At 42.5% G+C, this 15300-nt stretch overlaps 1 protein-coding gene across 2 annotated transcripts in view; it reads right to left on the bottom strand.

The window, feature by feature from the left end:
- stau2 (staufen double-stranded RNA binding protein 2) overlaps positions 1-15300 on the bottom strand; it is an 87921-nt gene that overhangs the window by 18984 nt on the left and 53637 nt on the right. For both annotated transcript variants that reach the window (XM_084340613.1, XM_084340612.1), the window contains exon 13: positions 8365-8478. In XM_084340613.1, coding sequence (XP_084196739.1) covers positions 8365-8478 — 114 coding nt within the window. The remainder of the gene's footprint in view (positions 1-8364; positions 8479-15300) is intronic.

Genomic DNA, 15300 nt, shown 5'->3' on the forward strand with positions numbered 1-15300 from the left:
TTGTCTCTGTTGTTTTCTGTGTGGCTGTAAAAATCTCCAGCAGATAAAATTACAAGCATGGTTACATGGATAGCTTGAACGTTAAAGGTCCAGTCTGTAGAACTTAGGGGTATTAAGGAAGATCTATCGGTAGATTTGTAATATAATATTCATGATTATGTTTTTGTTTGTGTAGAATCACCAATGTCTATATCTGCAGTAGCCCTGAACGGACAAACCAAACACTGGCTCTGGAGAGGATCGCCACAATCAGCAAAAAATTGATTGATTGATACATTCCTTGTCCCCCTCTAAATATCTTAAACTGAATTTAATATTTTGTTAAAAGTAAATAAGGTTCAGAGTGTGTGTGTGTGTGTGATCACTTCCACACCATGTCAGCTCTTAATAGACATGCTAATGTTTCCAAGGGGCCACTTGGAGCTATCAGCACGTCCCCTAATGGGCAAGTTCATGTTTATTCTCTCTCCATTGGTCACCACAGGCGCACAAAGAAAAGAAAGACAGGTACTTCTATCTCCAAATTTTCCCATTCCCTGTCCTCATCAATCTCACGTATCCCCATTCAATCAATTTCGCTCTCTCTCTCTCTCTCCCTTCTCTGAATCATTTACCCCCTCTTCCTCCTCCTCCATCATTCTTTCACTGCTCCTCTCCTCTCCCGTCACACTCTAATCTCCCGGTCTGAAAGGTGTTTCCTGAGGAGGGCATGCGGGAAGACAGGCGGGAGTGATGGATCGCTCCGTGGATGCTTCACTTTGTCCTCTCTCCGGGGCGGGAACGGACTGGGCTTGGGTATGGGGAGCAGCAGGGGTCGGGTGGGTCTGACGGCGGGAGTGCTGGTCGAGGTGGTGTTGGGGAGGGAAGCAAGGTACAAGCTCCTTTGAAAGGTGGTGTTGAGGGGTAGCAGGGGAGGTGTCTGTGACTGCTCCCCCTCTGGTTCCCTATGATGTGAGCTAATTATAGTGAAGAATGAGAGCTCTGCAAACATGTGTCTCCTGCTGCAAACTCTGATCATTACTGTCATATTATATACTCAATTCTTTTTTAATTGATTGCAAATTAGGCCTCATGGTTCTCCTGTTTGTTTTGACGAGGCAGACAGCGCAAGTCAAACGCTTCTGCTTAAACAAGGATTAAAGGTGCAGCATGTAACTAACATTAGTTAGGCAGTTAGCTCAGTTAGTCGTGTAGCTAGCGGTCTGGTCTGGGAGCCCAGGGTGGTATTATGAAAAATGACAGGTTGAATGCTAACGTTAGCTAATGGGTAATCAAATTTGTTGTTTTACCTTGAAATAAAGCCTGATGTCCCTCCAGAATTTCACTATCCATCGTCTTTTTTAGTTGCCGGTCAATCGGGAGGCGGGGAAATTATAATACTTTGTCAGATTGCCTACGTTTATACAACTCGCAACTCGGTCTACTGTTATCTTCAGTAGACAATGCAGGGGAGCTGTAAATAATTACAGTAATAGCAACAGGTACATGATCTACAGCCAACATGTTAAACTCCTGTTAAACTCCCATAATGAGAGCAGAAGACAGTTTATTCATATTCATTCTTCATGTTTATTCTCTCCCCATTGGTCACCACAGGCGCACAATGAAAAGAAAGACAGGTACTGACATGATTTCCCATTTTCTGTGCTTTTACTGCAAGCCATCAAAAGCAACTGCTCCTACAAAGTTAATGAGTTGCATATAATGTTAAAAAAGTTCCAGTTTTTGTAATCTGGACTGTATTGGTTCTTTCATTTCCACTTATGACCAGTTGCCATGTAGCTGAGGAGCTCTTGGGCTGGCTCAGCTCGCTGGAGCAACAGATGAACACTCCCACAGGCCAGAGATTTGGATCATTTCACTCAGCTGTGACTTAACATTAGCCAAATATTTATAATGTCCTTTCGAGCATTTGGCATGTTACGTCTTGACCCAAATATTCTGGTCTTCAGTGCACTCAGAAAAGTCTGCTCCACATTCACTGAAAACCTTCAGGCCATGTCAACGCAGATCAGGTCCCACTCCCCTGTTTTCTTCACATAACGTGATTTAGGATACGTCCAGGTGCTGCGTTTGGTTACACAACACTGGCACATAAAGAGGAGACAGACAAGACAGATAAGAAGGGAGGAGAGGCTGTCCGACAGCTGCCTGCCTGGTTGGGTAACACTCCTGCGAGACCCCCTGAGAGGAGCCCAGCCTTGGGTAATGTCTGTGCCCCAGTCGGGAAGGAAAGACTTCAAACACGAGGCCCGTACACCCTCCACCCCTCTTGCAGCTCCCTCTCCTGCTGTTCTGCTGAGCTCCATGGGGGATCTCTGAAGACCATCCCAGCAGTCACCACGCCATGAATCAGTCCCGTCTACCCTCTTGCTGCCACCACGCTCTCCCACTGTCACTCTTTAGCTCTCTCATTTTTTTTTGTCAAAGGAATCAAGGCAGGAATGCCGGCAAAATGTAAACAAATGTCCTCCTCACCACTGGTCCTCATTATCACTCCCCTACAGCCCTTCATCCTTTTGTTTCCTCATCACAACTCTGCTTGCAGCGAAAATCCACATACCACTGACAAGGTCGGAAACCCAATTAATTTTAGAGTTTTGTTTCTTTAGGGAGGACTGGGTAACCCGATGGCATGGTTATCCTGTGTGTTTGTGAATCTGACGTAAGATAACAGAAACAGTCAAGAGAGCAAGCATGTGACCAAATGGTGCTGTGGCAAGGTGAAAGGCCTTTTCACAAGGGAAATCATCTCAGTTCTTAGGCAGGCTATGGAAAACCTAACCTTTCCTTAGCTAAATTACAAAATGCACATAGAAAAGGGACAAATTACATTTCGAGGGACGCAGGAGAGACCTGGCAGGCCTGGTACAATTACAAGAAATAAATCTAGAAAAAAAATATTAAAAAGTAGGCCTCATTACCTGAAAGCATGTCTACAACACATTTTAATCCTGATCCACTATGTTTAACACGTCGGATCAAATCAGCCAAAATGTGCTCTTGCTGCAGGAAAGCCAAGCAGCCACAGCTGACAATCTGGGAGACAGGGCCCCCGGGGCCTGGGGTGGCTCAGCTGAGGACATTACTGCACGCAAAGCCACCCCATACACACACACAAACGCACACAGAGTCTGGTGGCAGACAACAGTCACCCTGTCATCTTCGATTGCGGGCCGCTCATGTTGGACCAGCGACACCTCACACACAGCTCAGTGGGCCTCGGCCCCCCTGGTGTCCCACTGCCGCCATGGAGGGACTGCCAGAGAGTTACTTCAGCTCTGCAGAACAAACACAGAAATCAGCCTGTCTAAAAAGCATGTAGTCCTGTCGGGAAAAAAAAGTCTAAATATATATCCCAGCGCGATGGCTTTTAATTTGGTCTTGCGGCTCACAGATCAATTTGAGCGAGTACAGATTTAACTGAGCAAAGATGATGTGACCTTGAGATAGTTTGAGCAGGCAGCAAGTAGTAACCCGTAGATCTACATTTGAGGGTGCTTCAAACAAGAGGTCACCTAAAAATAAACCTACAGCTGAATATGGGAGCTGAGATCATGAGTCTGAGGCTGTAAGCAGGGTTAAATATATTGTTTGCACAGTGCAAAAACCTGTCAACGCTGTTTTGTCCTTCTCGTCTACTTGGTTTAAGATACCAATTAAACATACTGTCATTTAGAGCTCAAGTGGAGAACGTGTTGACAAACATTTTTGGCTCCAGGCGAGTTTAGGCGAACGTCGCAGCCTACGGGCTCACATGTGTTTGGCAGATGGCACCGAGTAGATGGCACATAAGGTCAGAAAGAGCACTCAGCTGTATATCTCTCACACATACAGGCCCTCCAGGAATGTCTGCACAAGGCCAAGGATTCTGGCAACTAAGCACTGTGGTGTGTGTTTATGTGTAGGGGTGTGTGTGTGTGTGTGTGTGTGTGTGTGTGTGTGTTTGCACTTATTGATAAAGAGCAGACCATTGTAAAAGTTACACTGACAACACTTCTGCTCTCAATCACTAATGTTTACTGTAAAACAGAAGGCTTTACCCTCAAGGTTTTACCCTCAGATAACCGACTCTGCACCTTCAACAGGTAATTAGTTGTCCTCCACTGTTCACATGTGAGCCAGTGCATTAAAGACACATAACTCCATTTATATCCAAACTTATTAAACACAAATGTACACAAAACACCATGTGGCTGACGGCCTTAACTTAACTGAAACAGGAGCTAGGTGCTCAAGTATTCACTGAGTGGAAATGTATGCATAATTAAATCAAAGCGGGTTGTTGCGCCACACAAAGATGATTTGTTACTAAATATTTACACATACAAACTGCCAGGTGTAACTGCTGCGAAGCTAACCAAAGCAACTGACTGCTACAAACAAATAGGAGGCCGCATATCAAAAGAGTAGCCACTAACTGCTGCTAGCTGAAGCTGCCGTTAGCTAGTAGCTCAGTTAGCAGCGCAGCTAGTGGTCCGGAATGAGAGCTTGGAGCACTAGGGGGAGTTGGTGTCGTCTATACCATTAGCCGTGAGCTTTGGAGCGCTGGGAGGTTTTCCCCAGCATAACATAGGTATCATGAAAACTGTTATTCTTTGAATTCAGGTGATCATTTTAGCTACTTTGCGTTTGTTTTAAACTAAAATCATTACATGTTGCATGCTTTAACTCTTTCCCCATGAATGTAAACATAAAGATAAAACAAATTAATTAACTGACAAAGGTTTGGCTGTTATGTTTAAGACTTGAACCTGTGAAACTTTCAGTTTTGAAAGTTTTGCTACCGCATGTAATACTAGAGGGACTTTTGTGTTTACATAGTTGACGGATATACTTATTACTAAAGTCATTAATAGCGAAGGCATCTGTTAAGTTTTTTATTTGCTTCTATCTCAGTCAGTTTAGAGACAGGAAACATGCAGATAAAAAGGGGTATGGCATGCAACAAAGATCGAGCCCTGGACATTACCTAATAGTGATAATGAATGGTTAGCAGGCAGAGAAAGAGCCAGGCGCACACAGAGGTGGGAGAGAAGCCTGCTTTTTTGTTTTAACCATAACAACAAGCATTATTCATAGTGAGCATGCTTACTGCTATTGTTTTACAGCTCATTAACTGATTACATCCATTCCCTGATCTGTAACAATAAGAAGTTTTGACACCGTGTGCGTGCTTTCCGTAACTCATTGTTTTATACTCGTTTGGAGGCTACTTAAATGTGACGATTGGTAACTTAATCTAATTGTTTTAATTTGGATTTACAGCGCAGCATGTGTTGATTACACCTCTGAGACCAACAACAAAGGCTAAAACATATCCTTGTGTTGCCAAACGTAGACAAAACCACAAGAGTACACAATAAAACAATTAGAACACATAAGTAATCAATTAACGCACAGATGACAGTAATGCCTATTATTGTTTGCAAACAACAAAGAGTCACAAACCTGTAAATCAAAGTCATGCGTTTCTAGCGGCTATAAATTAATCCACATCTTGCTTACTTTTCATCAAGTGCTGTTTTGCCAACAGTTATTTCCACAGCCACTAATCCGGAACTGCAGCCCATATCCTATACATCTTTTCCTTCATACATCATGGGTAGAGAGGTGTGGAGAGGATTTCCTTTGGCTGTTGATCTTTATCGATTGCTCTGGTCTACCTGACATAAACCTCCATGACAGCGCTGATAACGGAGCAGGAAATTCCCCCACAGATGCATAATGAAACGCACAGGAGTCTCCACACATTACTGTGCGATTTGTGTGTGAGACATGCTCCAGGAAAGGTTTTTATCACCTCTTAGCCAAGAGATCCCCCCCCTGCTCAATCTCATCAGATTTACAATGTCTAATTACAGAGATAAAAGTGCAAGGTGTGTGTTTGTGTGCATGGGTGCCAAGGCCAACACGTGGCACAGGAAACACGTGGAGCTCTGTTGAACTGATGGATTGATCTGAACATGTGCAACAGGCGTTTGAGGTGCTGCTGAACTTACAGGTAGCTCTGTGGCGCTTATTAGTACATCGACAACCGATCCATCCTCACAGCTGCCGGCGTCCACGCATCATCACTATCGAACCAAATGTGTGACGCCTTCAGCCCTACTTTGTTGAACAAGTGTTTGGGTTTGGGGGGCTGCTGAGGGTGACCCCTTATTGTTAGGTGCTCCCTTTGTGGTCGTACTCCTCACTGTACTGAGAAGAGAAGAAGAAAGGCCTTCTCTAACAGTCGGTCATGCCCCAGTGCTCCTGGCAACAACAGGTCCCGAGGACGCAGACCTGCCTGGCCTATATTGGCTTGGCTCTCAGTTAGCGGTGGCGGCACTAGCCCCCGTCAGCTGTCCCATTCAAGGCCCGGGTCGGCCCTTTATTAAAGCTTTGAAGACTGCTGAATAAAGGGGCGTCCTATGTTTAGATGATAGAATGTAAGCAACTGGTTTTCTGCTTGGGCAACACAAGACAAAGAGCCTCCTTCTGAATACGGGGAGTATGTGAGAGAGAGTGAGTGAGAAAACTAGAGAGGGAGGGAGAGAGAAAGACGGGTGACACTACAAGTTGTGGAGGTACTCTCTGAGATATGAGGATGGGGATTACTTTGACGAAATTGGCGGTTGTGTTTGGGTGTAACAGAGGCTTATTAAGAAGAAATACACTGAGCGATGATTATCACAGGTGGTTCTGCTGATTAACACTAATCTCATGGAGCCCAGGCTTTTGTATTAATTGGAGGATGAGGCCAAAGTCTCCTCACAACATGCCCTATACACGCTATATGCTACACTTCACTGAACCAGGATTAGCAGAAGAGCAGAGTCTGCCTCGTGTCATCAGTCATTACTAGTTTGCCAGAATTGCTGTTTATTGTATTCTTGAACAAACTGCAGCATTAATTGATTTAGTGACAGGATTTTTAATGTATATTTGAAATTCAGTTATACATATTTTTATTCATAGTTATGACTCAACAGCACAATAATATTTACTGTTCAAAATTTCCAATCAACTTATTACTGCCGTTTATGATAATAAAGTTCATTATTCAGCTGCAAAATATCTTTACCTGAGGACTGCACGATACGGTCAAAAAAAAAACACATTTTGGTTATTTTTGACAAATATTACGATTATCACAATTAGTGGGAAAGATGATTTTTGCATCGAAAAATCATATCTGCAGGATTACAGTACTTTATTATAACACTGTTTTGTCAGACACTTAACATTTGTCAAGAAATTTCAGCTTCTTGCGATTTGGATATTACACTTACTATATTGTACTTCAATAGTACTTAGTAGTATAGTACTTCAATTAATTGTGCAGCCCTACTTTACCCAGACATTTCTTTATTACAAAATGTTTACTTCATGTTTTTATGTAAGAAAGAAATGATATTGGATACTATATTATGAGCAGCGTTCAGCAGTAAAGCATTATAGTAATATATTACTGTAATATTATTACTTTTCCCAGTAAAGGATTACAATTTCAAAATCGGTAATTATATTACAGTTACTATATTAAGTAATGCAGTGTTAATGTGTTGCCAGAACACAATTTGTTTGCTGTTCAAGGTGGGCTGCCTTACAATGACATGAAAGCGCGGCAGGTCAGCTACAAGCTAAAAATCTGAAGGATGAGGATGAGGGAGAGAGGTGTGCCTCAGTGAGTTTGACTCAAGTCAAACATGCTATAAACAAGAATCTGTGGTTTGTTGCAAACTTCAACCACAAAAAATACAACACGTAAATTACTGAAGCATCTGATACACCAGCACAGCAATGTGAAACTTTTTTTGTTTAAAAAACAACAAAAACAAAAAAACCACACACAGTGCTGCTGGAAATGAGACGTCTACTGCACAACACAACAACACAACTGGATTTCAGAGCAGAGACGTCAAGTGGACAAGATCTAAAGAAGCTTGTTGCCAGGTAAGTTATGTCATGAAGGAGATGATACCTAATGTAAAAGTTATATAGTAAGATAACGAGTAATGCAACTAAGTACTTTTGATACCAAGTAACAGGTAAAGTAATATTATTACTTATTAACGGAGTAATAAGTGAAGAGTAACTCATTACACCTCTCCGAGTAACTTGCTCAACACTGATTATCAGGTTTGTATTATTCTCAATGTTTGCACCCAGCTTCATGCAACAGTCAATCAAACTGCTGATACCTGCTGACGCTAAAATCAGCTCATTGAAACCGATTCATCGTAACCTCATTTTCTTCTGTAGACTTAATGTCATCTACAATATTTGATATTTATGTGTGCAATATGCAACAAACCATGTAGCAGGTGTGACACTCAGCCTCCCCTTCACATGCATATATACACACTCCCACACACCCACCTGGTCATGGCTGGCTTGGAGGGTGCTCCCGGTGCCGTGGAAAGTCATTTGCACAGGGGAGAGGGTCAGATAGGTCACGAAATCCTTACCACTCTGCGCATCACTGTACTGCACCTGGAAGAGAGGGAAGGCGTAGAGTAAATACAGGAAAACATCAGTCAGAGCACAAAAGACAACCGAAGCCTCTCAAGTTTTCAGTGGGAAGTGCTTGGCTTGAGAGTAAATCTTGCATGTCTAATTGCCACCACAGAGCATTTGTGGAAATTACCCCACACAGCCGTACAGGGATGGCAAGGGGAATGAATGCAAGGATGTGTAATTGAGGAGGGGGCATCTTGAAGGGGTGGTGATGACATCACTGGCGACCTCTCATCATTGAGAGGTTAACTCTGCAGGCACTCCTAAATGCTGTGCAATCAGGACTGTTATGACATGATGCTCCTCTGGGACCGGCTGCTCCTGAGATCCAAGGGCTTCGGTAATACAGCACACTTGTCTGCCCTACTTCTCACTGCTCTCACTTGGTACACATGTGTGTATTTGCATGTTTACGTGTGCATGCGTTTGCCTGGCCTACTTATGCCCAGGACAGCTGCAGGCATCTTGATAAGTGACGCAAATAACTACAAGAAGGGAAAGAAGAGAATCGGACAAAGGACAGAAGGGACAAGAGACACATTGCTGATTCAAAATGGGTTCCAGACGTCAATGAGCTAATGACAGAAGTGAGCTCGCAGGTATGGAAGGATACAGCTCTGAACATAAGAGAGCTTCTAGCTACGTCAGCACAAATGGACTGCACTTCAAACTCAACAGATACTGTAAGTCAGGCATAATGAAAAAAATCCTGTTTTCTGAGCCATCACGAGGTGAATTTGTTACAATGAATACCACAATCAAGAGGCACAAATCAATTTTGCATACTTCTGTCGATTTATGAATGACTTCCATGACAGATAATATCATAGAAGGATGTGTTGAAAACATGTTGACGTCAGTAAGTGCCAAATTTATATACACTGTGGGTGTTGGTTTGTCTCTGTGTATGTTTGTTGGCTGAGAAGGTTGAAGTTATTACGTTCTTCTAATCTGTGTGTGTTCATCTTATTTAGCCTACACTGTTGGCTATACGTGCTGAACTTGCGTGTGTGCGCACATGCAGGCTGTATACGACCTGTGACTGAAACCTTCCAGAGCGAGTGTGTGTGTGTCTCTGAATGAGTTATGATCATATGTGGAAGTGTGTGTGTGTGTGTGTGTGTGTGTGTGTGTGTGTGCGCTCCAGCCAGCCAGACGCATGGATGTCTGCCCATTAGGATGCAGACCCATCAAAGGGTACGCGCGGAGACACGAACATGTGCACACAGAGATATGTGATGCTACGTACAGTACATGAGTAGACACACACATATGCTGGTGTGCATGTGTACACACACGCACACCTGCTGATGAGGAGATGGGCCCACAGTGATAAATTGTGGAATGCTATCTGTTATGTGTATGAATGATGAATGTAGTAAAGTGAGCTGTGGAAAAAGCCTTCTCTGACAAGTTAATCTCTAATAAATTCTCCAGACTTCAACATTGAGGAGAGAGAGAAGGGAAAACAGAGGAGGGGGATGTTTTAGGGGTAAAAATATACTTGTTTGGCAAAAAGAAGTTGAAAAAAATGTATAAAATGAGCTGAAAATACAGCTTCTTCGATATTCTTCTGAATTTAGCCTGTGTTTGAAGACGTACAGGACTATGTTTTTGGTTTTAAGATATGAATCTTTGTGTTTGTCCACTATTCTGGTCCATAAAGGCCTGTGGATGGGAGCCTGTGATGTATTGTGTAATCATGCTGTCTGATCGGCGGGCACTTCACTCGGTTCATCCATTGCGAGCTGTCAGGACTCCAGCCGAGGGTGAGGCCCTTCCATGGCGCTGGAGGAAACAGACGCTCTCTCAGTCTCTCATTGTAAAGAGATATATGCTTGGATATATCAAATTTCTAGTAATTTCCAACTTCCCCCATTGTCTGCGCGAGTGCATGTGCACACAAGTGTGTATGTTCAGTTGATGGAAACTACCAATTACAACGTATCTTTGACCGTGAGGGGGCAAAGATCAGGAGGTCTCGAACACCAGTTGAAGCTTGTGTAACCCAACAACAATGACAGAAATTATTACATAAGTTATTAAAATGTAGTATTAGACATTATTTAAGTGCTTTACAAGTAGTACAAGTAGACGTTTGTCTGTGTTTTATGTATGTTTTTGCCTGAAAGCGTTCAGTCTGAGGAATTTAGGAGGGTGTTTGTCTACAAATGATTAACGTATTGTTATCTTACAGCTGGTTTATGATCCCATTACTGTTAGAAAAGCAACGACTGCAATTTCCTTGACCAATTCTGATTGCATTTAATTCAAGGCATCGCTGTGCATAAGTACAGGCTCAAAGCACTGTCTGGTTTCCTTATGTGCTCAAGTTTTCCTTTCTTTTTTCTTATCCTCTAACAGATCTTAAGATGGGTCTGGGAAAACTGCTGTTGTCAGCCTCTCATGCCCACTGACAAACTGCATGTGATATTGGACTATATAAATAAACATGACTTGCTCCAGCCACCAGCCAAATTCTGCGTAAAAAACAGCATATTTGGCACATCACCCAATAACGCCTGGATGTCTTACTTTCTTGGTGGCTTGTTGATAAAGATAGTGAATGTTCCTGATTACTTTGGGGATTTTCCATCGTCTCTGACCTGCAAGCAGGAAAGACACTTGCGTTGCAACATCTCAGTTGCGTTGATTTGTCGGAAACTAAAATAACGAGCATCTTAAAAACGAACCGCCTTTTCTCCCATCCAGGCCGTCTGTTTTGAGCGCATGTTTGTATGGATCTGTGAGTGCATGCATTCTAAACAGGCCTAACTAATCATCCCAGGTCCCACCTCAGAAAAAACAGCCTCTAATCCACTTCCTTTAGAGACAAAGAAGCAGGAGAGTTACGCAAGGCCTGCGATTGATCGGCGGCACTAATGTGGAACGACCTCTGACATCTGGCTTCTAAAGCTGGATCGCTCCTCTTCAAATGTTCCTCTTCATCCGAACAAACGCGAACATGCACAAACTAAAAAGCAAATCACAGTCATAGCGCCAATGTTAAGTGTACAAATATGCATGTGCACACCTTCCAAAGAGAACACAAGTGAGTGCACAAACACACAACAGACTTAGACGCAAATTTCCATATCATTAGGACCGTGTTACACAATGCTGTCAAGGAAACTGCAAAAACAAATACTTATTAGGCATGTTACTCCAGTTAAAACCAAAGAACACAAGCACTGCAGGTTTCCAGAATAAGTTGAGTGCAGGCAGCGGAAAGTCAAAGAGCAGGGAAATAACTTCCATTTTACTAAAATAAACAGGCCCCCTCAGCTGAGCGACGCTGTCATTGTTGGCGAGAAGCAATTAGAGGTCCAAGCCGAGACACTTCAGTGGGGACATCAGGGGTCAAGAGTGTTTAAAGCACACTGTTAATACACCTTTCACTACTCCAAATGGCAGGAGGCTCAGGGCAAACAAAGCTGCTACTCTTAAAACCTTGAGAGCACTTTGCCTGAGAGAAGTTGAATGAAAAAGGTCCAAGTTCTGAGGAAGCCATTATCAAAAGCCCCAAAATAGATTTTCTAGAGAAATTCTGTGCATTCTTACGCAACCCAATAGAGGAAGCTGACAATTCAACTGAGCTGATTCTGTCGTATTTTGTAGGCAATACAAGAATGCCAAAAGCAGGGATGGGTGTCAAAATAATAAATCCAAAAGTAGCTAGAGTTACAAGCGTATGTGCTTTCAGATGGCTGAACTGTGGCAGAACAGTTGCCTAGTTTTATTTTACCTATTTTAGCTCGACTGTGTAATGGTTACTTGCTACCATCTAGAAAGATCTGTGCTGTGCTATGTTATAAAAATCGAGATAAGAAATGCTGTCCTCATTTCTTCTGTAAACAGATGAGGCTATGTTTTATAGTAAGAAACAGTTAAAAGTCTCTTGTTATCTTTTTAAGATACTTATTTGGCTTGATCCACCTGCTCCTCCAGCTGCCTCTTTCTCTTGAGATAAGATTCCCCTCATCAGGGAGGTTATGTTTTCATCCATGTAATTTGTTGGTTGGTTGGTTTGTCAGCGGGATTACACAAAAACTACTGTAAGGATTTCCGCAGAACTTGGATGGAGGATAGGTCTCGACCCAGAATAGACTCAATTAACTTTTGGTGTGGATCTGGATTAAGGGACGGATCCAGGAATTTTTCAATCTTTCCTTAAGATTGGGCACTTCTGTCAATTTTGCAGGGAATAATGCATAGATATTGATGAAAAAATCTCTCATCTAGATGGCTGGTATCTATGATTAAGTACAATTTGATGTGGAGCCAAATAAAAATCGGGATCTAGTGGAATTAAAACATGTTTCATTTGATATTGGATTTGGCTGGAATGGATCAAAGGGAACTGTTGGTCTTGGTGGAGGTACGCACTCTTAGTAAGTACAAGTTCATGAAATAGCTCAACACATTCTGAAATAAACCTATTTGCTTTCTTGTTCAGAGTTAGGTGAGATAACTGGTACCATTCTTGTGTCTGTACATTAAAAATGAAGCTAGAGGCATCATCTTAGCATAAAGACAGCTAGCGGAGGTCTGTTTAAAGGACCAGATAATCTTCAACCCGGGGCCTTGATTACCATGTTATAGCTATTTTGTGTAATGTGTACAACAATGCGTGTAAAAACTATAATTTGTGGTTTCACTGGGGGTGTATGTTTCTCTGAGGTTGCCAAGCTAGGTGGATTTATTTATCTTTGGACAGGGCCAGGCGAGCTGTTTTTACAGCAACAGATAATGTGCAGATAATAAAGAGAGAACTGTTTGAATTCCATTCAAAGTGCCAGGTTAACACACCCTCCATCTGCCCATGCTGGGACTGTGCTGGCACACAGCTGTTATCACTGACTAGTGTTGAGAACTGCATGAAATTTGATCAATACAATCAGAACACAAAGAACAAAAGCAAGTAGAAAAAAAAGATTATGCTGCATATTCATATTTGCAATTTGCTGTGCTGGCACTTGAGGGTATTTGATTTAAAGGCTTGCAAATGGGCTTGATTGTGGTGTAAAAACATCATCACTCAGTTTTGCCAAACACGCACAGACACAGGCAGACGCACCGACACGCACACACAGGGCCACCATGTAAGCAGAGAGACTGTGCGCCGAGCCAGCACAGCATTAACGGTCTGATTTATACCACCGACAAAACTTGTTTTCGAAGATCGCTCTTCACACAAATATGCCGCGGAGCACAGCTGGAAGCCATCACGCTGCCGCAGAAATCAAACGTGGTGGGATTAGCCATCCCAAAATGTATTTTCTAAGGCAAATCCCAGAGTAAACAGAGAGTAGAGGAATGAGACGATGACAAGGAAGTTGGAAACAAACTGTTAGAGTCTTTGAACGTTTGTACCAGATCAGGCGTTTGATGTTGATACAGAGAGATGAGAGTCAGCAGCGGAGATCAGGAAAAGAGGAGGGTTTTAAAAAAAAAAAAAAAAAGAGAGAGGGCAGAAACTGCCAGGCCGGGTACAAGGTGTAGTCGGCACCATCTGAAGGGGTTTTTCAACACGGCCAAAGAAGGAAGCGAAGAGAGAGAAGAACAAACAACGTGAAAGTGTGAGAAATCCTGGGAACTGTACTGAATGGATTTCAACACCAGCCACCCGCCAAGGATAGTGTTTTCATTAACATGGGATTTCCAACATAGAAGTTCTGATTCCAGCACGGCAGAGAGTGCGGGAACCCTCCCTTTTTCTCTCTAAATCCATCTCCCGAGTTAAGCCTGTCATGGCTAGATAACATAACTCAGCTGATCGCTATCTCTGCCGTGTTATTGCGCTTGGATTTAGCAGGTGGACAGAACTGATAGACACAGTAGATACCATTCAACTCTTCCAGACACAACCTGGGACGTTTACAGTACAGTATCTTTGATCGCCATATGCAAGAGGATATTAACAATTTATAAAACGTTGCAATTTCCTGTGTCACTAAGAGTTAACATCTAACCCCTTATTCTCATGGTGCACACTTCAGAATTATCCACAAAACTATACTCAAATAACACAAACTAGTCTATCAGGTTATGCTTTATGCCGGTCATCAAAACTCCCCAGGCTGCTTTAAATCTCTGCTACAATACACAAAGTGGTTCTGTCATATTTTCCATTTGCAAAACCAGAGCAGCACAACCTCAGGAGGGGTGTAATTTCTAATTCATGCTGACAAAGGTGCTACATTCACTGTACCTGCCAGTTACTTAGGAATATGGCTTATTGTATTATGCGCAGCAGAAATAATGAGATACGTGCTTCCTGTTCTGTGTCATATTGGTTTTACTGTATGCACCTCTGTTTTAACAAGGGTCATCTAATATATGTACAGTAAAACCAGGAGGCAGGGTGACCACATGCTGTCTAAATGTCAAATTGAATTGTCGTCATAGCAGACGTGATTTAAAGTGAGACTACGTAACTTTTGAAAAAAGATAGGATATTATCAATATTTATAATGTACTTCTGCTTTTTTGCAAAATATAATTAGGTTTAGACACAGGTAAGATGAGGAGGCTGGATATTTTAGCATTAGAGGTTAACGTTAGCACCCTGAACGTTCTGTTGTGTTCATTTTATTGTTATTATTCATCAGACCTGACAAAAGCATCTCATTCCTCGTGTGTTTAGGGCCAGAAACATCATAACTGAGACAGAAAAGCCCATTTGTGGGAGCAGATCAGCCTGACTGTTTTTATCACCCTACGTGTTGTAAGCTTCTGTTTATGTAGCGTTACGTTAGCTACCTCACGAATGGTAATCAAAAACCAAGTTCAGTGTTT

This window comes from Pagrus pagrus, assembly GCF_965226575.1.
Source record: "Pagrus pagrus genome assembly, chromosome: 20".
Classification (NCBI taxonomy): domain Eukaryota; kingdom Metazoa; phylum Chordata; class Actinopteri; order Spariformes; family Sparidae; genus Pagrus; species Pagrus pagrus.